Genomic DNA, 25,010 nt, shown 5'->3' with positions numbered 1-25,010 from the left:
GATACCCCGAGTTCATATTTTATACTATAAAAAAGCTCAAAAAGGCATATTCTCATAATCTTTTTAACATCTTTCATGCCGAACCCTTTTCACGCTATGGCGTAATATCAAAATTTATCGATTTATGTCAAACAAAAGACCACATCACATCACATAAAATCAGACCCATGAAAACCGATGAAAGGTATTTTTTCCCAGTTTTCCGGGTCATTGCGCCTATTTCCTGTCTACGTTTTGCACAATTGATTTCCTATAAAACCACTTTACAATAATTATTATTTAGTTAATTGTATTATCTCTTTTCAACTGTTAAACAGCCACTAATTTCTTATAAGGGTAGATCAATAAAAGTCATAATAAAATGCGAAAGCTGAATCGATACGTGAGTAAATCGAAAGCTCATCCGAAGAAAGTAAAGCTGAAAAGTTCACAATGTTTTACTGAATCGAGCGTGTAATGCATGAGAATCTTTTAAATCGCGTTTATCGGCAAGTTCGATCTGTGAAAGTAAATTAATGAAGGTTAAAGGCTAAACTTTCAACAATGTATAATTTTGTAACAATATCATTCTGACAAACCCTCGTATCTTCTTATCCTAGCATTAAATTACTTTTAAAAGTAATAATAATCAGCCATCTAGATCTATTAACATATCAAATTAATTATCAAATTAACATGTATGCAAGATTATAAAGTAAATTTTGTCTCTTTTCGCGTTAAAATATAATAAAATGTGCGGTTTTTTGCGCTAAGGAAATTTTGTATAAAGTGAAGGCACCCACATGTTGTGAAAGCCCAGTTTTTATTTTTATCGCCGTAACAGTTTATTATGAAATTTTCCCTCTATGAAACAATAAAATAATTGTTCGCTTTGATTATAGTGATTCAAATGCCCAATAAACTTTTTTAATTACTAATATTCTTGTTTCCGTTTTCAAGCATTTGGGTTAAGAAAAGCGAAATTGGTTTATCGGACCAGTTTTTTCATTGCCATTACAAAATATTTAATTGTGTGGTACTAATTGAGCATTTACGCATGAAATTTTATAAAATGCATCTATTTTAGGAAATACATTAATTAAATCCGGAAAGGAAGAAGGCGTAACCGAACAGCCATATTAGCCCCTTATAGAAAGTTTTCAAATAATTAAAATATCTTACTAAAATATAAAATGCTTCAAGTGCTTTAAACTTCAAAGATAGAAGACAAAGAGTAATTTTTTTGAAAAATAATTCACTTGGTTTAAACATTATAAAATAATAATAATAATAAAATGAATGAATTACTAAATAAAATGTCACGAAACGCGTCCTTTTTAAAGCTCCGTGGAATTTTTAGATTTTTTTTAATTTAAAATTTTCCTCATTGTTTTTGCTGAAAGAGACTAACAATTTCAAGAGAATACTGATAGTCAAAGCAAGCAAGTATACCAGTTCTAGTAGAAAATTTAAAATACAAAGATTTACAATATAACCTAAATAACCTAAATTGGGGCCCTCAAACAAGATGAACTACTTAAAATCTAGACACTATAGATGAAAATATTAAATCAAACGTAGACGTAAGTAGAAACCTAAATTTACCTTTATTTACACATAATACACTTAAACTAAAATTTATTATTATTATTATTATTATTATTACTATTATTATTATTATAATTATTATTATTATTATTATTATTATTATTATTATTATTATTATTATTATACTGGGTAAACGAAGAAAGGCATACTGCTCAAGGATACAGACAGATAGAATATGAACCATTCAATCCTGAAGAAGTCATTATTCAGAAACTTCATAACTGGAAAACTGCAGAACGAGATGGCGTCCAAAATTTCTGGTTGAAAAAACTGCGGAGTACTCACAAAAGTTAACAAATATGTAACAGAAAAAATGCTTTGTTCCTCACCCAGGGAACAACATATCATATACCAAAGACATAATCGAGACTGAAAGTATCCTAATTAAAAGAGACATCGTCCAACACGATTCACTAAGTCCATTGTGGTCTTGCCTTGCAATAAACTCTCTATCCCACTGAAATTAACCAAGTAAGGCTTTGCGTTGAAGAACAATGTTACAGAATTAACCAGGTTTAATAATCTATTGTAAAATCAACTTAAGCAAATGCTAAACATAGTTAAATAGTTCTCTAGTGACATTGGCATGCAGTTTGTTGGTCTGGACAAATGAGCGGCCTCAATATAATCAGAGGACAAATACAATCGGAGGGGTACGATGTGGATAAGGGAAAAAACATCGAGACAATGGGTGCTGACGAACATTACAAATCTCTAGGTGGGAAGCAGCAGCGAAAAATGGACCATCAAGCACTAAAAAAAGAACTAACCACAAGGTTCATTAAAAGGGTGAGAAAGGTATTACGAACCTATCTTAACAGCAAAAATATGTTCAAAGCATTGAACACGTACGCTTCCTCCGCACTTGGTCACTCCTTCGTTATAATGGACTGGAATAAAACCATTATCGCGAAGTTACAATGGAACATCAGGATCCTTCTAACAAAACCACACAAATATCACCCATCTTGGAGGAAGAGGATGGATATCAGCAGACTGGTGGATGGCCAAATAGACCATCTGCGATCATACTTTTAGAACAGGCAAAGACCTTTGTTGCATCGTGCAATATGCCAGGTAGACCACGCAACACCTCTTCGACTGAGTGAACAGGAAGTAGGAATACCTCATAAGACGAATTAAGAAAAGATCCTTTGGAAAGAAAAGCCTCTGTAAGGGCGGTATCCTAACGAGGTGAGCCAGGATTATTTCTCTTGCTGGCTATTCAAGATCAAGTCATGCCAAAAAGAAACCACTTGAAATACATCATTAGTAACCCATCGTCGCTATGGATGCTGATGCGCAGGTGCAGGAAATCATACAACTAAGATACCTCATCAAAAGCTGGCAAAGAGCCTAAGCCTCATAAAAGCCTATGCAAAAGGAAGTTCTCCTTGCTACAGTCTGAAGCGTTCGAAAATGTATGGAGAATGCTCCAGCATCCCAAGTTCTTCACGGCCCGATAACTTGGAAAGGGCCCCCACAGAGCTCAATCCTTTTGCCAGAGCACTATACTCTTTAAGTAACACCGTTAAGATACTCAGCAGTGATATATGCAGGTTATTGGAACTTGATAAGTGCGCTATTATATACATCAAGAAAGGCGCAGTGGAGAACCAAATAGACCAGTTTCTGGATATTGAAAATCTGCAACCAGAAGATTTTATATACTATTTGAGAATATCGCACAACTAACATATTGACCACATGCAACTTAAGAGGATTTTTTTTTCGAAAAATATAAGAAGAAGAGCAGTAGTCAAAATTTTAAATACCAAACTCTTCGTCAAAAATAAAATCGCTGCTCTGAACAGTTAGGCAGTACCTACCCTGACCTACACTTTTAGGATTTTAAAGTGGTCTAAATCAGCCAGATAAAACGACACGCGGAATGCTGACCAAGTTTCCATGTCTACACACGAATGCATCAACCAAAAGACTTTATCTATCTCGCAAAAAAAGAGGTCGGGGAATGGTGAACTTCTACAAGTTATGCAGAACCCAAGAGCAAAGTCTAAGACGATTCCTCGAATCCAACGATACATTAATAGCCCAGGAGGACCGAGGGTATACACCTCTAAATCTACAATACGAAGATCTCGAATTTGACATAAACTTGGCTTAACAAGAATGAGCTGCATGGATGGAGCATGAAGCTTCCAAAGAGTCCGAATAATGTTGACAAACAGTCTTCGTTAGGATTTCTTTATGGCCATCCAAGATTGAGTAATAAAATTATGAGATGAACACTGTATTGAACTTTAAGTCGGAGATTGTGGTAGAAAATGTAATACATTGAGTGAGTCGATAGAATACAATACATACCAACAACTGGTTCTTAAAAATGGTCTTCTTAAAACCTGTCACCATATTATAAATACGAGCCATAAGCAGTCTTAGACAGAATGGTGCTATACTAGGATGGATCCATAACGACTGATAAAGACAATTGACTACAATAGACCTGATATTATCATTATCAACAAGAACAGGAAATATTATTGCCTTATTATCGACGTAGCCATGCCATTGACTCACAACCTCAACAAAACTGAAACGGAAAAAATCACAAAATATGAAAACTTATCTGTAGGACTGAAGCAAATCTGGCAGTTGAACCAAATCTATACAATTCCACTGGTAATTTCGACGGAATGGATAATTTCGATAAAGCTCTACAAAAATATTCAGGACATCGGATTATCATCATAATACATACTCAGAAGACAGTAATACTCCAAACCAGTCATCTAATCCGAAAATTTCTAAATGGTGCCTGAGTGGGAGGAACAGAATTTTTTTTTCGCCACGATACCAAATAAAACAGGCGGAAGCTGAGAAGACGCAAAAACAAAACAAAAATAATAATAATACTAATAATAATAACAATGAATGGCTTTTATTATTTATACAGAAAGTGGAACACAGCTAAAAAAGAAAAATGGGGTGGCAGTATCCAACTGGAGCTGCTCATACAGCCTAATATATTATTATTAAAAATGTGCTTGATACAACGGTAATGATTTAAGTTGAATAATAGGTACCTAATACGCACGCTAAAGAATTATAAAGTATAATCTGATAGTCACTAAACAGTCTAATATTCACTAAATTAAGTTTACTGATACTGATTAACTGATACGAAGGGATAGTAAGAAATCGCTAGTATTTTTACGGAAAATAAACCAGGATGAAATTCTGGTAATGCTAGAAGAAGATTGCCAGACCGAAATCGCATCAGGGAAATTAAAAAGAGCGATTAGTTTCCAATATAGCTACACTGGCAAATGAGCTGGTCAGACTTTAAAGACCAAACATAAAATAGGTAACTAATACCTTTGTGTTATAGTTAACCAGCCAAATTCTTAGCGATATATTATCAAACTTAGGAACACCGGAGTCTGACTGAGGTGACTTTATGCTGCAGTCATACGACCGATCTCATACGGATCCAGGCGAGCAGCATTAAAGGTGACCAACGCTCAAAAACTGGCTAGACTGCAAAGATTGGTCTGTTTGGTAATTACCTTCATGATGAGAACAACGCCGGCAGCACCTTTAAACATCCTTCTTGAGCTACCGGAACTCCCAGTCTGGATTGAAAGGGAGGCCATGGTGGCGCATAAGAGGATAAAGAATAGCGGAAAATGACGCAATGTTCACTTAGGACAAAGCCATGTGACGATCGCTCTCAGGATATTTAAAAACATGCCAATTCTGACATCCGGATGTCCTATAATGAGTGGCACACTAAGGTAAAGACAGGCTTTCGGGTGGAATTTCTGACAAGGGATGAATGATCAACGAACGAAATCACAGATGGGTCATGGATGGAAAGCACCAAGTCAGCCGGAAGTGTACAGGTTGAACATGAATATAAAAAAATCCTTTCCGCTAGGGAAACACACCACAGTTTTCCAAGGAAGGTGTTTGCTATACTTGAAGTAACAAACAAACGGGAAGCTTTAGAAGGTGACGAGAGGGTTTGTATCTACTTCTGCCCTCAAGGCGATCCAAAAAAACGAATTAGCAAGACAAGGTTGTATACTCCCTTTGTATACCCCGAGCCATGTCTCGACTTCAGAAAAAAAGAAATTTCCCAAGAACTTAATAATTGGGCCTGGGAAGAATTGGGCTAGGCAAGGAAGAATTGGAGAAGGCCAGAATGATGTACACAGAACAGGGAGATGATATAAAATCATGACGACTCTAAATTAAGGCTACTGTTAACAAAGAGCGGACGGGGGATCAAAGACTTGGTGAGAATCCTTACTGGGCATAACAACCTAAACAGGCCTCTACACCTTCTTGGTATAAGAGAAAGTCTCCTCTGTCCGAAATGCGGTACAGGCAAGGAAACTTCATACCACATATTAGGAATTTGCGATAGGTGGAGTCACCTCAAATTTTTTTAAAGCAACGACACTTAACGAGAAGATCTATAAGATCTGGGACAACGTGCCAACGTGCAAGCCTTGATTAAAAAGACAGGCCGACTCAGTGAAGACCGGGCAATGGGAGTGCAGGCATAAACGTAGGTGATTCTGAGGTTGGCAAAAAAGGGATTGGTTGACGGTCTACCTGTCGAGCTCTAGCTCCCCCACCCTTACTACTATTACTAGGAACACCATAACCAAATTTTAGGCATATAAACAATACTACAATAATTCAAAGGGTATAATACTAATGATGCACACAAACTAAGTCTACTTGATATATCATAGGCCGAGTCATATATCACTGAGGATTCATCACTCGAGAATCTTACATCTGGATCGATATAGAGACCAAAATTCTTGAATGTGAATTCGAAATGAAGATGATGATTTTTTTAAAGTCAATGGAAAATATGTAATTGAATAAATTAGCCTCAAAATGATTTAACTTCTAAAATACATCCTTAATTTTATTACCATGATATTAATGATCTTATAGAATTAATTTCATGCCTTAGACTAGCTTATGCTGATGATCTGAAAATATTCTGGTGTATCAATAGTATCTTGAACTGCTTGTTCTTACAGAGTAACTTGGACCTAATTAGGGGGTAGTGCAGTCGAAATCAGTTATGTCTTAACATCTCGAAATGCTGTGTGATCTCCTTTCACCGAACCAAGGATCCTGTTTTGTTTAATTACAATATAGACAATCAAATCCTCGGTAGAAGTACTTCTATTAAAGATCTAGGGGTTGTATTCGACGATAGGCTCACATTTGTGCCACATATTGAACAGACAGTGACCTCCTCGTTGAAACTTCTGGGTTTTGTCATTCGAAATAGCCGCCTCTTTAACAACTCAAACTCAATAAAACTATTGTACTTTTCCTTTGTTAGATCAAGACTGGAATACGGTTCCTTGGTGTGGTGTCCTTTCTATGAATGCCATGTTGGCTACATCGAGAGTGTTCAGAGAAGGGTTTTAAAGTTTCTTATGTTTTGTGAGGATGGAATATATGCTGGTAGGGGACATGATCATGATCTGATGTTAGGTAGATTTAATCTGCAATCTCTGGCCATGAGGAGAACAATTCATTTTGTAACATTTATATGGAAGTTGGTCAATAATCAAATAAATTCTCCTCCTCTCTTGACCGATATTCTATTTCATATACCACGATTTGCTTCTAGAGCAAATATCACTTTTGCTTTAGATCGCGCCAGAACTAACATTAGGTTTCAGGATCACGTATATCAAATGTGCAGAATTTTTAGTTCAGTATCATCAACCTGTGACATATTTGTATGCTCCATAAAGGATCTAACAACTCTCTGTTGGTCTCTGACAAACCAACAGTTACCATAGTTCCTTTTCTCTTCCTTTTTTCCCTTGTCCCATGAATCCCTGTCTTTGTTCATTCTAATGTTAATTTACATCTCCTTTAATTTTGATATATACATGATGTTACTATAGTAATTAATTTATTTATTTAATTTATTTAATTTATAGTAATTTAATACTTGTTTACACTTTCAAAACATTAATTGTAGATTTTCCTATAACTGGGCTTTGCCTGTTGGAAATAAACTGCTAAATAAATAAATAAATAAATAAATTACATCACATTATGGCAATGTCTTGGAGAGGCAAAGTCACTATCTGGATTTTTTCATGAAAACATGAGAAAACTAATAAGTAACTTTCGAGTATTTAAAAGTTGCTGAACAATTTGCATTACGTAAAGGCTAACTTTTAAAATACTTTTTGTATTTAAATTTAAAAGAGTCTTGTTCAAATCAACATTCTGAGGCATTATCAAGATCTAATGTCTTCATTTTCCGTGAAATTCAAGATACTGAGTTCTATGGATTAAATATTGATTCTGGATGTTTGGATTTTTCATCAAAATTAACGAGTGGTAATCAAAAAACGTACATCTTAATTTTTTGCGGGCTTAGTAATTTCCAAATATTTATCCTAATATTCCTATACGGTTTAAGATTTTCTGAACCGATTGCTACTGTATAACGAAAGTAACTCTCTTTTAAGTTACGTTGGGATATCAGGTATATCTTGGAGACCACAAGATATAAGACTCAATTATTCGTGAATAATCGATCCAAAAGTGCTGCTCCAAAAAGTTTCAACTTTGAAATTTTCTTCCGAGAAAACATACATTTAAATGCTAATTTAAATAACGAACGTTCTTATATGGCTTCGGATCTGCTGAATAGTTTGAGAAGAATAAATTATTCATCACTTCATAAACTTTTTAGATCCAATTGGATTTGACTAGCTCAGTTTCCAAAGCTTTTGTTACAGAAGTTCAGATTGTAATGTGGATAATATAAACTGATTTTACACGCTCTACATTCAGTAACTTCAGAAATAACATGAAGGGTTTACTGATCATAACATGAAAGCCCTTCATCTAATGACCAGACGATTTGACCTCGACTTTTGAGGTAATGTCACTTACGATCCTGAGTATTTTACGTAAAAGATATCCTTGTTCTAAAAATATCGTAAAGGCTGCTTAAAACCAATTCCATCATCGTTAAAAATACATAACAACATTCACCCACATTAAAATAATACTACACGCATTAAAATTGCATAAAGATGAGATTAACAGCTTTTTACATTAAAAAAAAACCATTTCTTTTTTTTTAAATCCAGTCGTTTGTTGTTACATCATGTCGAAAAAAAATTTTATCATACATTTTATTGCTTCAGTACCAAACTGTTATGGTGTTATCTGTTTAGAACGTTAATTATAGTTAGTTTACACATTAATGTGGTAACTTTTATCTGGTTTTAGAGAAAGTTTAGTTAAAACTTTAAGAGAAAATTGTCTTGAAATTATGCACTGAGGATTGCTTAAAAAAAAATTCTGTGCCCTGAGTGCCCTTCGTACCTGGCCATATCAAGTCAAGCAAATGTGCCATCTTAACTGAGGCTATGTCTATTACTGCCTACCAGGGGTAGAAGAAAAGTCATATTCGTGATAAATGAACTTCTTATCTAGTTCCTTTCTACTCGTCAATAACAAGATGAAGAATAAATTCTTGATCGAAAGAATACATTCGAATGTCGGGGTCAGCGTGTTGACCCAGTTGACGTGAGACACCACGGAATGCCATGGTACGACCACACTCCATTATACCACGGCCAAGGCCTACTTTACGCACTTAGTGGAATCTTTTTTTAAAGCATCAAGTGTCTTCCAAGCACATTCATTGACCAAACGGGCGTGGCGGAAGCGGATGTGGTTTGTTTTGGTTTTTCTTCGGGAAGTCTCGTGACCTTGTGACAGACTTGTAGAATAATGAAAAATTTGTTCGGTATTTTCGATTCGTTTTGTTAATTTCCTATTCCAACTCACTTTTTTATATTAAATATTTAATACAAAAAAGTGAGTTGGAATAGGAATTATTAAGCTATTAACAGTTGCAACATATAATTTACAAAATTTGTACTATGCGTATTATGTATGTATTATACGAGAAAATACATTTGAATGAATACATAAAATCCGTCGAGAAAGTATCCGGAAAAAAGAAAACACAATTATAATTTTGCAGTATATATTTGTATTTTAAAATGACAAGAAACAAATGATTTAATTAATTTATACAACTTCCATTTAATTCTAAACACTTAACTAAACTTAACTAGGTACGCCACAAACTATGTGGCTACCATACTCCTCGGTGATCGTGGTCCAGGCCTGTAAAACCGAACGAATTAAACCTTCTTTATTTCGTGGGGCTAGTCGTTCCACATGAATCTTCATTAACCACTTTATACTTGCAATGGAACTAAGATCTGGTGAAACTGCTGGCCATAGAATTGTTGACAGTTGGTGTTTTTGCATCCAAGCTTGAGTAGAGGCAGAAGTATGGCATCTTGCGTTATCCCGCTGAAAACGCCATCCAAAATTTAAAATATCATAATACTTTACACTATTATTTGTGCTATTAACTATACAAAGAGGCGAAGCACCACATTGAGATATTGGTCCCCAAACCATTATTTTACTGGGACAATTACCTTCAACGGTAACATTTTGCCTTGACAGGATTTTGAGGTGGTTTGCACCAACCTGAAAACAGCTCTCGTCAAATATAAAAATATTTCAAAAATTATCCCTTAAAAATGTTGATATTTTACGTTGACGTTACGTTCATTTCTTTTGTAGAGGTGTTATGGCAAGGATCTTTTTTGGTTTCCTTAATATATAGCCTTGCCTTTTCAGTGCCATGCTGGCCAGTTTTCGAAACCGTAGGCTCGTATTTTGTCGTCCTAAATTCACTAAAGCGTTTAAATTGTTTCCGGGAATCTTACGCAGTCTTCCTGACACTATTGTATGTCTTATTTCTGTACTAGTTTTTATCCTCTTAATTGCCTCATACACTGCACTTTTTCCGAGATCTGTCAATTGCAATACTTCTTTAACGTTTCAAACACCCTTTCTATACAAATATTCCACCCTTTTTCTTTGTTCTCCTTGCGACATTATTTTACAAAACTCACGCCTGTCTGCAATCAACAATATTTGATAGATACCATTGTCATGGGATTTTATCCATAGCCCAATATCGGCACAATCTACTTGATGCACTTTTGTCTAAAAATGTTACGAAAAGATAATATAAAAAATTCCGGATAATTTCTAGATAGACAATATATTTATAAATACATTAGCTGAATGCCCATGGCGTTGCTCGCGTGGAATTCGAAAATAAAAGAAAAGTTCTACTGAAGGACTTCTTTGTAAACAACATTTTTGTTTTGCGTTCTTGTAATAGGTAAAAATATCAATTTTCAACGCTATAAGTTTAAAAAGAAAGATTTTTCGTAGAAGAAGTTTTCACTCCATTTCACCCCTTCAGGATGGCGGAATTTTCAAGAATCTGTTGTTTTTATTAAAATAAAATTTACTTCAAGTGTTTTGCAGTTTTTTTCCGAAAAGCAATCATTTTAAGGATAAAAAAAAAGTTAAAATTTTAAAGGGTGGTTTTAACCCCTTTATAAAAACACAAAAAAAAGGAAATTATATAAAAAAATAAAATAAAAATGACGTGTTACACCGTTTTTTAAAAAGTACATAGTTTTGGAACTGTGATATATAAGGGGTGGTTTCAACCCCTTCCGGATGAAATTTCAAAAAATTCCTTCTTAGTGGACGCCTACATAACCATAGGAATCTTGTCCCCAAATTTCATATTTCTAGGTTTTACCGTTTGGGCTGTACATTGATTATCAGTCAGGGCAAGTCTTTTTATATATAGAAATGATTCAAGATCAAAATAAATTAAGAAAAAGAAACTTCACATAGAAATATTCCTAGTGTTTTTATCTCAAATTTTATTGTATAGAATGACAGTACAGTAACAAATGAATATGTACAGCCGTAGTATTTGACTAAAAATAAAAAAATATTATTTATTGTTAATTTTTAAGGGTTTAGTTGGATAAAGGGTCAAGTAAAATCCAAGCTTTTTAATATTTTTTCATTTAATTGCCAATGTTTCGGCCTATATTAGGACTCAGCAGGGCAAACAGAAAAATCAAAGCTTTTCATTAACCAATATGGCAGGTGCCTTGGAGGACGGTAAAAAGATTCACTCCACTTACACCGACTTCTCCAAGGCATTTGATAGGGTGAATCATGAGTTCTTACTCAGTAAACTTCTTGGTCTTGACATATCGTTCACTTTTGAACTGTTTGAGGAGCTACCTTACTGGTAAAACTTAAATTGAACGGGTTAACAACTTCACATCTTCCCCATTAGCAGTTTCCTCAGGGTTCCACAGATCGAGGTCTCGCCTGGGCCCTCTTTTTCAAATGATATTAAATTCTGTTTTGACCATAGCCATTTTCTTCTCTTTGCTGACGACCTTCAGTAGTTTAGGGGAGTGGCATGCCCTGATTATTGCCTTGCACTTCAGGATAACATTAATAATCTGGCAGTTTGATGCCACGCCAATGGCATGGATCTCAACATCTCCAAATGCAAAGTCATAAAATTTCCTCCAAGACAAAACAATCATGTAACTTTATTTATCATATAAACAATACTCCTTTAGAGCATGTGCAACTGATCAGAGATTTAGGACTGCTACTTGATTCCAACCTAGACTTCACTGCACATATGAATCTCTAAAGTTGGATTCATTAAACGCAGTACGAGAAATTTTAATCACACCTACATTAAAACACTGTACTTTGCCTTTGTCAAAACCCACTTGGAGTCTCCTCTATGTAGATATACGTCTAACTATGGAAATATGTCTCCTCTGTTTGGAGCCCAAACAATGCTCAATACTTGATCTTGAAACCTTATCACCTAGAAGAAAGCAGATAAATTCAAGAAAACAATTAAAATTCTCTTAAGGTTAGCACATTCAACCATAGATGATTCATATCTCACTTCACAAATCACTTTACATGTACCATCTCGCAATACACGTTCCATCCAAACTTTCCATATGCCTTTTTACAGGACAAACAATGCCAAAAATTCACTCATTCCTCGAACATCAAAACTAAGCAATGAGCCACATAGCCTTGACATCTTCCAACATTTGAAGCCTTTTCTGGAAGCTTTATCAGAATTTTACCAACTAAATTGATTATCAATGAATCTTTGTATCCTTTTTTTTATTTTTTATTTTTCTTACTTCTAAGTTTGTATTTAGTGACTTTCATAATTTTTTATTGGGCTTAACCCGTTGATAAATACATTTTGAATATACTCTATAAAGCTTCAACAGTTTCCTTAGACCTAGTTGCTTCAACTCTTCAACAAGAATTTTCTTTATATGTTGTAAGTTTCATAAAAGATGGTGAACTTAGCGGTTCTCAAGTATATAGTACCTAATAGCATTTCAATAAGATTTAGATCGGGATATCGCGCTGGCTAAACTGTAACTTTAATATATAGTAGACGGTATATATTTTGCTCTCTCTTGGTCACGTACGATATAGATCATTAAAATACATTCTGAAATATTCGTGAACATTTAAGAAACGATCTGGGTCAGCATTTTGAAGATTCTTGGATCATTTAATAGTAACTAACATTCACTAAATGTAAATTGTCACATGAACCTTAGTTGAAATTTATTATGAATTATTGGGTAGAAGATGCTCTTTAAATAAAGCCCTTTAATTGTTTCGTGAAAAATATCTGAATACATATATGGAGTTATAGGGTATGTTACACACCTATCGGCATACTAAGTACCATTCCTAAGATGTTTAAAAGTTTTATCTGCGATGCTTTCTCTCTTCAGTCACAACTTATCAATGAAGAGTCTGGCTGTATTGCTGGTCGTTCTACTGAGTTAACGTTTGAGTTAACGTTTGAATCGTATTTGATTGGTAGAATTTAGGTGTTTTGAGTCCAAGGTTATTAATCTAGAGGGATTTCTGTGCTATCTGGTGTGCCACAAGGGTCACATTTAACACCTTTGTTATTTAATATTTATATCAGCCACATCTCTCAATGTTTTCGCCACTGTTCTTCACTTCTTTTTGCTGATAAATTGAATGATGTACCTGAACCTAAAAATCGCCTGATGATTGGCGATGACTTGAATAGACTAGGTGCTTGGTGCAACAATCTTTCCATGGATTTAAAAAAGTGTTAAAAAATTTCACTTAATATGCTCTAGTAAAAGTCGATATAATATTTATTATTGATCATTTGTTACTATATCAATAACAAGATCATTGAATCTATTTATTTATTTATTTACATCAAACCACCTTACAGGTAACAAACACAATTATGAGGTAGATAAATACTAAACATTGTACAGAAGATAACTGAGTTACAAATGATGATTATATATATATAACAAAATTGAAGGCTACAAAGAAAATTAAAATACAAAATTAAACTAAGTACTGAAATAGAAAATAAGATAAATATTAAATATAACTAAACATCAACAGCTATATTGCTACCAAATTAAAATTGTGCAGAAACATTTTGGTACCTCTATATAAATACTAATATCTGCAAAAAGATTGGCATATTTTGACTTTGAAGTATATAGGTTACACATTGAATAAACTGGTGAAAATTTTAGATTATTTGTACGAGGTGTTTGTAATTAAAAAAAATTCCCAAGGCGAGAGTTCAAACGTGGTAACCCAAAATTCAATTTTTTCAGTAAATCTGGGCAATCTTCCTTGCCGTTGACTACTTTAAACAAAAATACATAATATTTCAAATATAAGGGACGTGGGTATCACACTGAGATAACTGTTAAATTGTATATCCCACATATCTGAAATCACTTCAAATGTTAGGCTTTACGAAGGGATCTTGTAGAGATTTTCAGAGGACTGACTCCATTCGGCTACGTTATTTTTCCCTTGTGCGTCTTCACTTGGAAAATAATCGAGGTATGTGGTTCCCTTTTTATAATATCTGAGTCCAGAATATCGAGGCAGTTTAACAGAAATTTCTAAGACATAAGGCATACAGGATAAATCTTCCTGAAACCAATTCCTATTATCAAGTCGAGGAGATTTACATCAAACAACTCTTGGAACCAGAAGAAAACTGGAAGACATATCAGTTTTTTATAATATTCTCGATCTCCGTAACTCATGCCGGCAACTATTGGCGAATATTGCCATAATATACCATGAAAAGACAGACCCGTCAAGCTATTTGCTTTTAAGAACCATCACATAGAACCATTTACGGCTTTAGCTTTTCCTGGCAAGGACAGCAAAACTGGCGAACCAGCACTCCTATAATGATTTCTTTGATGCACCTGCTAGATAAAATACTAAAGCATTTGTATCCTGAACTATTTCCTTTTCCTTCGTCTTGTGTTCTAAATATTACCTAATTTTTTAAGGGCACTACAAAATCAAATAAATATAGAGTATCTACTCTAGTTGTGCTCTCAATAGGCATTGTATTAGTCTTAATAAATCCTGTGATATAAAGACCCTTCTGCCATTGATACGATGTTGCAATTTTGTCTGTGCAATGTTATCATCTTAAGATGGTTATTTTAAATTTCCAATATTAGTTTGTCTTCTTTTTCTGACAAAAGCTTGTTATGTTGTTTTGTATAACTTGTGTTGTATTGACATATAGACTTTACTTTATCTTGGGGTAGGCATGCAATTGTGATTTTAGTTCAATGTATTCTTTGTAATATTAGGCTTTTTGTCCCTTAAATAACCACCAATAATGAACAAATAAGATATGTTTAAAAGGTTGTTACAGCCATTTGTTCAAGAATATTGAAATTTTTTCTAAGACAATGACATAAAAATAGACGTATATATTTTATAGGTCTACAGGGTGTTTCAGAACTATGGGATCAAACTTCTAGGGGTTGTTCAGTGCAACAGTAGATTCCATTTGAGTATAGGAACCCATGTCCGGAAATGTGTCTCTACGCATACAATTGTTGTTATGGTATCATGTACAAAAGGTAAAAATAATTGCAGCAGATCCTATTTAGGTAATTAATGCTTTTTATAAATTTTAACGCGTCTTAGGGCCGTAGTGGCGTAGTGACGCATTTCCGGACATGGGTTCCTATACTCAAATGGATTCTTCTGTTGCACTGAACAACCCCCAGAAGTTTGATCCCATAGTTCTGAAGCACCCTGTATATGTATAGAAAAACAGTCTTGTTCCTTGAAAACTAAATTTAATCAAAATTTTATTTATTAGAGAAAGTGTTACAAGATGAGTTACGTCAAGGTTGATAATATTTAAGATACAGCGTGTCAGGGTGTTTCAAGCAAAGTATAGGATTTTTGTAGATTTTTTTTTAATTTCCTCCCGAGTTTTGAAGAGATATTTTACAATAATTATTAATACTAATATTTTTCTACCTACGAATATGAAAAATATAAAGAAAATATCATCTCCTATTACTATAGTTTATTTATATAAAAAATACTAATATAAATAAACCGTAAAAACGTTTACTGTAAATAATCACAAATTTCATAGATTATTTTTTTTCAGGATGTATCTTAAATATTAAGGTAATTATGGCACTTGCCTCATTAAGTCCATCTTAAGTCCATTTTATACCTACAATTAAAATAAATACTTAATAAATCTTAGATACATGTTACGAAACAAAATATATGTTAACAATTAAGATTTAATTTGTTACATTGACATGGCTATATTACAACTTAATTAATGTTATTCACTAATTAACTACAAATAATAATATAAAAACGGCACTTAACCTTAATTACTTGTAAAAAATATAATAGCCAATTAGGTACTTCATCGTTTTACCCTGTAAATACATAGAAAATATTCAAAGCGGTTATTAGATTGGTTATCAGGGTTGTGCATTGGTCGCTATTAACAACCCTTTATTGCATACCAGGGTCAGTCAGAAAGCACATTAAGGATAATATTAATAAAAAAAAGTTTAATAATAACTTTCCTTTAATTCCAGATTTAAAAGATGATTAAATACGCCACTCTCCTCCTTATGGGGGTAACCATGATAGTTGCTCAAAGGAGACTCGCCCTGCCAGACCCCAGAAGTTGTGCAAACAGTAAGTTTAAATTTGTTTTTGTTGTAATTAGCGCGTGCAGAAGAAAGTTGCATAAAATTCCACAATATTACAGTGAAATTTCTCGTTATTAAAGCCGTTGCAGATGAAAATCCAATTTAATTAACATAAAATTGCGTTTTTATTAACCGCATCTAGATTTATTTAATCTTAAAAATAAAATGCTAATTTTACGATCTAGAGAAAGTAATATGGTATTTAGGTAATTTGCCCGTGACATTGTGGTTTTTACGGTTTAAATTTCCCGGACTGTGTATATTTGTAAATAATCATTATTGTAATATTGTGGTAAAAAATTGCACTATTGATCTTCTGAATTATTGTATAAAATGATTCTTTATTCAAAATTTCGATAAAGTATATTATAGAAATAGGAGGTTTTTTTAAAGTTTTATTGTCAAAATGTCCATACCAAAATTCTATTATTTGCTCAAGATTTCCTAATGATGCAGAGAATGCGAAAAAAACCATTCTAATAACTCAAATTTTAGTTATTTTTTACGTAAAATTGAAAAAACTTACTGGCGGATGAACACCATCTGTCAGAGTATAAAGTATAAATAACAGAAACGCCAGTTTGAAAGTTGTAATAATTGTCTTGAAGATAATTATTACCTACAGCTATACAGGTTGGGGAATCGATCAATGTGTAACATATATAATAAAACGTATATGATGTAATGTATATAATAAGTTTTGTATCTTAGTATTTTGGTTTAATTAAAAAGTGTGTGGGAAATTAAATTTAAGAATGAATAAAAAAGTCGTTTACTGCATACAAGGCTCTCTCCAGTAGGTACGATTTTAAAGCTTTACGAAATGAGGGAAAGGAAGGTATGGACTTTATTTCTAATGGCAGATGCCAGGTTGTGCATTTTTTTGCATTATACAAAATCGAGTTTTTGACTAGCTCTGAGCGAGGGGTTGGAAGATAAAGATCATGCTCTGCGTTCCTTAGTGAGTAACTGTGAAGTAGCCCTTCTGAAGTACCTGTAACGTGCTTACGGATTAAACATATAGATTCAAATATGAATAAGGAAAAAAGTGTTTAAAATCTTTTAAAGAAATCCTGGCAGTGGGTTCTACTGTTTAGCCCAAGTAAGTAACGAACAGCTCTTTTTTGAAGCTTGAAAATACGCTCAAATTGAGTAACGCAACACGTACCCCGGAATGATATGCGATCCATAACGGAGATGCGACTCAAATAGGGCATAATACACTGCTCTAGAAGTGGACAAATTAAGTTCCTTAGAAACTGATCTGAGCGCAAAACAGGCAGAGCTTAATTTTTTTGATAAAGCGTCGATATGCAATTCCCATTTTAAGAAGTTATCCACAATAAGTCCCAAGAATCTTACTGAATCAACGACGTCAATAGTGATGGTATTTAGTATAAAAGATTACAACGTACTTTCATATGATAAAGCCTTAGTTTTAGAAATGTTAAGGCACAAGAGATTAGAGTCGCACCAACACTTTATAGTCAATAAGTCAATAGAAATGATACTATTCAGTGTTGTGTTGTCCGGATTGCTCCAAGTGAAACTGGTATCGTTCGCGAAGAGACAAATTTTCCCGCTAATATTCAGGTTAGCAATGTCGTTGATAAACAGCAGAAACAAAGTAGGGCCTAAAACAGATCCCTGAGGTAATTCACATTTAATTGGCTTGCAGGAAGACGTCGTCGAATCAACCCTTACAAGCTGGCTTCTGTTATTAAGAAAAGCCGTAATACTGTCACTTGTTAATAGGAATGTTTTGATTTACACAATCAAATGCTTTTGAAAAATCACAAAAGATTCTCACTGTTGAATGATGGGGAGAAGTGCAATTGGGCGATAGTTCGAAGCTTCCTTTTTATCTCCTTCTTTATGCAAAAGAATAATTATCACAGTCTTAAGACAGTTCGGAAAAACTCCATTTTGGCATGATGCGGCTAATAAGAGTAGTAAGATGATTTAAAGTGCATTCCGGCAGGTTTGCAAACATTTTTAGTGTTAGTTTCAGTTCCCGATGAAGATTTGTTTTTAATGTCTTTAGTTGTACTGCTAAGCTTTGCTGTTACCACGGGTGCGAAGAAGAAACTATGCAAATTTACGTTAGAAATAGAAAGATATGACATTGGATCAATTGACGGGGTTATGGTACTCGTGACATTTTTAGCTACATTTACAAAGTAGTCGGTGAAGTAGAGATGTTGCTAGATGTAGGAGCCTTATTTCTTAACTCATTTACAATAGACCACGTTTCTTTGGCAAGATTACCGGAGTTAGCCACACCTTTTATTATAATAAATGTCCTTAGCGGCCTTTATAGACTTATGGTAAACTTTTCTATAGAGTTTTACGTAATTAAGAAAGAAAGTGCTGTCTGAAAAATTTTTTAGGTGGGATAATGAGCGCTTATGTTTTTAGCTGATGTACGTACGCCTATCGTGGTCCAAGGTTTATGTTTTTTTAAATTGGACAGGCTTAAGAGGAAAGGATTTAAATGCTAAACCAGAAAATGTTTTTATAAAAGAATAGAATTCAATATCGATATCTCCAGTGAGAACATTCCAGTCAGTTGTTAGAAAGCGGTTCTTAAAATTTAGAATTACGTATTCAGAGGACGTATTACCTCATTACGTATAGAGAGGTGCTTAAAGGAGAAATATTAGAACGCGCATGAATGCATTTCGTGCATTTTACTACTCGCCTACTCCGTCGTTATTTTTTAGTACAACGTTAATAAGCGTCTGACTTTGATGGAAGCGACAGCAATAAAATTTCGAAAAATATTACGCGAAAGTTCAGGCATTTCTAAAATATTTTTCTGATGCAGGCTTTATATACCCCAGTGTACTACCCACATATAATCATAATCCAAAATTATTTATTATGCTGTATATTGCACAATGAAAATAAAATCAAAATTCAAATAAAAATAAGAAATAAACTCTGATAAAAGTAGAAAAATTCACAATTTAACACTATAGAAAAATTAAATCAAAACTCATAAAAATAAACTTAGCAAACATTAATTCCTTACATAAAAGTCTCGAACAGACAAGGGCGTCGCCAGAGAGGGGCTGCTCCCCCTAGAGGCCTAGAGGTTAACGCTAAACCAGTCATCCGACTAATTGAACAGCTCTCAGTTGGCATAAGATATTTTGATGAGGAAACCAGCAACATTGAAGAAGTATTCCTCGGATTTGCTGAGCTTACAGCCTTGGACGCTAAATCGATTGCCACGGCAATAAACGAATTCCTGACGAAAGAGGATCTCGATCCAGATAAATGCGTTGGTTTGGGATTCGATGGTTGTTCCACGATGTCTGGAAAAGAAGATGGCGTTCAGGCTATTTTGCGTAAAAAATACAAGAAAGCACTATTTTTTCATTGCTCGTCACATAAACTCAACCTGGTAATCAATGATTTGAATGCTCTGCCGGAGATCCGAAATACAGTTGGGGCCATCAAAGATATAATTACATTTTTTCGTGAATCGGTTCTAAGAAGAAAATTAATACCCAATATTCCCAAGCTGTGCGAAACAAGGTGGAGCGAGAAATACAAGAGCATCAGAGTTTTTAAAGAGAATTTTTGTGATATAATCTTAGAACATTGAAAGGCCTTTCAATGTTCTAAGGATATAATGGAGGCACTAGAAACTCTGTCTCGAGATGGCCATATTGCGACAAGGAAACATGCATATCAGCTCCATGCTGCAGCTTCCAAAGTTTTGTTTATTTTTAGCCTTGGATTGATAGCCAAATATTCCGCTCTTTTAGAACCAACAGTAAACGTGCTCCAATCAGTCTCCTTGGATGCAGTTCAGGCATCACAGCATATTGGTCGTATTTTAAAACTGATCCGAAAAAATAACAGAAGAAATTTTCAAAGATGCTTCTGTTATTACGGAAAAAATTGGATTGGATATGAAATCAATACCGCGTACTGCTGAAAGACAACAACACCGTAGCAACCACCCATCAAAAAGCCCCTCAGAATTTTGGCGCAGGTTCCTAACAATTCCTTATTTGGACTCAATCATAAATTCCCTAGAAATAAGGTTTTCTGAAGAAAATAGACCATCATTTACTTTGTCAAAACTACATCCTGCGCAAATGAAAAACATTTCATTGGAAGAACTTGAAGAGGCTGGCGAGGAATTTAAAAATTTTTATGGTGTTACAAATATCCAAAATGAGATAGAGCTTTGGAAAAAAATATGGGAGGAAAAACCAGAATTTGTCAAAATGAGTGTTGTGGACATCCTCAAGGAAGCTGATGATTTCTTTCCTGAAATTAAGAAGGCTTTACAGATCCTTGTTGCATTACCTTGTACGACTTGTACAGTTGAAAGGTCATTTAGTAGCATTAGGAGAATCAAAATCTCGCTATGATGAGTGTACACAGGCAACACATTTTTAAAAACTTGGACCATTTCGTACTTCCACGAGTTTCTGGTTAAATGGAAGTGTCCCATAATTAATTAATAATTTTCTCCTGCAACTCCTCTAAATTTGTTGGTCTACTAAATTCCTGTTTGTAAATGACCTTAGATAACCTCAAAAATAAAAGTCATTTGGGAACAAATCTGGAGATCTAAGGGTCTATTTAATATTTAATTAAGCTCGTCCAAAATACCAGTCCAAACATTCAATTTTTGAAGATACTGAGTACCGAATTGAAAGCTTCTGTGCTCCTTTTCCCGAAACTCAATATCGGACAACGGAAGGATTGTGTTTTCCATGTAATGAAAAAGAAGATTCATGTTAAAATAGAATATTTCGTAAAAACATTTAATATTTATTTGCTTTTTCCATCATGGCTTCACAAAAAATTTTTCGCCTCGGATCTTCGGGAAATATTTCCTGAGTTTTAGAATATTTTAATCATTTGTACACATATCTCTTCCAAATGCGTAACCTGTGCTCGTACGTCAAATTCCTTGTATCTCAAAGCAATTTTCCTTATTTAAATGCCATTAATCCGTTCCAGCTCCCAGGACACCATCTGAATATTGACAAGAAGAAACATTTATATATAAATAACACATACATATTCTATAAAAAAGTGCTTAATTTTCGTCACTAATCTTCGCGTTTTTGGTTATGCCTTGCTCATTTTCACCTACAGAGCGGTTAAAAAAATCTATTCAAGGAGATTTATTGTTTCTTCCTCATTTTCAGGATATTGCGGCAATGAGTTAGGCAAGTTTCGTTGAACAACTCCGATGCGCGACCAGGTGCAACTGTTCGGGGTGATTTTATCAACGAACTTCACAAACTTTTCCCACATTCGGGAGATCTCCTTTATATCCCTTGTAGAGGTAACCTCCTCCATCTCTGGAAGTTCGATTTCCAATGCTTCGAAATCCCTTTCAGCTACAGGCTCAGGCCACAGCTTCTTCCATGCAGAGGTTAAGGTGCTCGTTATAACATCCAACCTGATTAATAATTCTTAGGTATATCACAATGTTAAAGTGGACCTTCCAGAACTCTCGAAAGGTAAAGTTTCTGTTTTCCATCACCTCAAAAGCGCCGAAAAATTTGCTTTGTGTAAAACTTCTTAAAATTAGAAATAGTAATGTTGGGTGGTAGATAGAGAATCTTTATAAACATGCGTACTAAATCATCTTCGACATTTGGTGGGTGAGAAAGAGCATTGTCGAGGATAAGAAGAGCTTGCATGGGTAGGTTGTTTTCTTATATATATTTTTTAAAAGGGACAGACACCAGGTTTATCCACTCCGAAAAGAATTTCCTGATGACCCTCGCCTTCGGATTTGCCCTCCACATAACTTGCAATTTATCTTTTAAAATCTTATGAAACTTAAGGCTCTGGGATTTTCCGAATATTATACTAACCGAGGCTTGATTTTGCAGCCACCACTCGCATTGGCACAAAGCACTTGAGTTATCTATTCTTCATGGGTTTGTGACCTGGCAGCATCGTCTTCTCTATCGCAAAGTCCTATTCGGCATCCTTTTCCAGAAAAGTCCTCTTTCGTCACGGTTAAAGACTTGCTGGGGGACGTATACTTTGGCTTCTATCAGTTTGGAAAAAGTTTTGATGTAAACCTTAGCTGCTTTCACATCCGAATTTGCTGCCTCACCATGCCTGAAGACGGAGTGACTGCCGGTCCTTTTCCTAAAGTTGTTAAACCAGCCCAGACTAGCGTTAAACGAGTCTTGGTTTGTGGAAGTGTGTGGGATTTGCTTCAGCAAATCACCGTAAATCACTAGTGCTTTATGTTAAGGATTCTCCTTGTAGCAGCTTCTCTGTCATCCACACCATTAATAGTTTCTCCATTTTTTCATAAAGAGAGGTCCAGAGCTTAGAAACGATTGTAACGCCCTTAGCTGGCGTTATACCCTCCATCAACTCATTCTGTCTAATCACTTGCACACCTTGCTCATCTTTTTCTATGATTTCACATTTTAATTCAATAGACATAATCTTCTTCTTCGGACCCATGGTTATAAAAATAAATATGATGTTTTGTAAATTCTACTAAAAAAATTGTAAAAAGCAAAAAACGCAATAGATGAGTTGGGTCATCAAAAATGCTTCGAAACAAGCACACAGGCTAAGATCTAGTCTGAGGTGGGAGAAACAGCGGTGGTGTTTACTCTCATCTCAAAGCAAAATATCGCTCGCTCGGCGGCTCGTATCTCAAAACCCTCGCATATAAAGGTACCACTGTACTGGTAACAGTTTTATGGTCCATACCCAATTCCTTTCAATACTTGTACTCGACCGTGTTGAATCCACTTCTAGCCCACTACAAACCTTTTCTTCCAGTCGGTCTTGCTCCTGGACCCTTTCGATAGAAGGTTCTTGCACTTTAGTGTGGCATTTATATAAATCTTGAAGACATAAGGAAAATTAGAAACCACATTTAAAATAGTTTTTTTTTCAAGGAATGGGTCTATTTTCAAAAGTGTTTAAAAACAAATCTCTACATTGTACTGGCGAATTGGCTCCAATAATTCGAACTCTTTCGGAAGGAGCATACAGAGCCATAATAAGTTGAGAAAGAAATAAGAGCGCTAAAATTTAACAGTGCATTTACTATTGTTAAAAAATAAAAACACAAATACCTATTAGACGACTGCTCATCGACGAGAGGAAGCGTTGTTGCCATTATGTTGAACAATGCGTAATTTTCAATTCCCCAACCTGTATAAGTTACGTCCAATACATGCATTCCACGGCTGGAATTTAATCTTGTTATGGTTCTGTGTCCTTTTTTTTAAGCCTTACTTCTTGTTAGAAGATTTTAATCAAAAATTAAGGATTGATTCATGATATTCATAATTCATTGATGACTGATACAGACTTGCTTATTAATAGAGAGATCGTTTAAATGCCAACTTTACCATATTAAATGTAATTTGTAATGCCTACTAATCTTCCAGTTATGGATGATCATAACCTAACCTACCTATCTAACTTACCTATTTTTCCAGGAGTACGTCACGCCACCTACAGAGACGCTCGTGGCGTCACCCACTCATACTTCTTCAGTTGGGAACACGCCCCCACCCGAAACCTGGAAGTCGATTGGCTCGACTCCAGGAACATTTGCAGGAGACATTGTATGGACGCCGTATCTCTTGAAACCCCTCAAGAAAACGAGTTTATTAAGCAGAGAATCATCAGAGGCAACGTGAGATATATCTGGACTTCCGGACGTAAATGTAATTTTGCCGGTTGTGACCGTCCCGACTTGCAACCCCCAAATATTAACGGATGGTTCTGGTCCGGATCCGGTGCCAAAATCGGACCTACCACTCAGAGAAATTCTGGAGACTGGAGTGCAACCGGTGGATTCGGACAAGCTCAACCTGATAATAGGGAGGCCGCACAGGTAATTACTATGATTCTTAGTTAAATGGGTTTATTAAAAAACGTTTTTTTTAGGGTAACGATGAATCTTGCCTGGCTATCCTGAACAATTTCTACAATGACGGAACCAAATGGCACGATGTGGCCTGCCACCACTTGAAACCGTTCGTCTGTGAAGACAGCGAAGAACTTCTGAACTTTGTCGCGTCCAGGAATCCTGGAATTCGCCTATAAGTCTCTTATTGTATTTGTTTAGGAGATATCTTAGATGCAGAATGCATGATATACTGTACATTCTTGTAGAAAACATTTCAGCACAAAATTTTAGTTTTTAAGTTATTAATAAGCCTTTTTGAGGCCAGTCTGTTTGCTTTCTTCCTTCTTCTGCCTGTGAATATTGCTTTTTAGAATCTTTTTAGAGACTGTAGTGACTTTTTTAATAATATTTATGTTTTTATTTTTAATAAATTCTATTTATATTTCCTATAAAAAGTGTATTAATTAAAAGATCTAAATCAGCCCTATCCAGCAAAAAAGATACCTATAGAAGGGTCA

At 34.7% G+C, this 25,010-nt stretch overlaps 1 protein-coding gene across 1 annotated transcript in view; it reads left to right on the top strand.

Annotated features, from left to right (window-relative positions):
- LOC126744267 (uncharacterized) overlaps window positions 1-24,947 on the top strand; it is a 45,655-nt gene extending 20,708 nt beyond the window's left edge. Inside the window, exons 2-4 of the mRNA XM_050451640.1 lie at window positions 16,497-16,599; window positions 24,077-24,477; window positions 24,531-24,947. Coding sequence (XP_050307597.1) covers window positions 16,506-16,599; window positions 24,077-24,477; window positions 24,531-24,689 — 654 coding nt within the window. The 5' untranslated portion in view covers window positions 16,497-16,505 and the 3' untranslated portion in view covers window positions 24,690-24,947. The remainder of the gene's footprint in view (window positions 1-16,496; window positions 16,600-24,076; window positions 24,478-24,530) is intronic.
- The last annotated feature ends 63 nt before the right edge of the window (window positions 24,948-25,010 follow it).

This window comes from Anthonomus grandis, chromosome 13, assembly GCF_022605725.1.
Source record: "Anthonomus grandis grandis chromosome 13, icAntGran1.3, whole genome shotgun sequence".
Taxonomy (NCBI): domain Eukaryota; kingdom Metazoa; phylum Arthropoda; class Insecta; order Coleoptera; family Curculionidae; genus Anthonomus; species Anthonomus grandis.
Note: the sequence above shows the minus strand (reverse complement) of the source record. Positions and strands in the feature narration are given on the sequence as shown.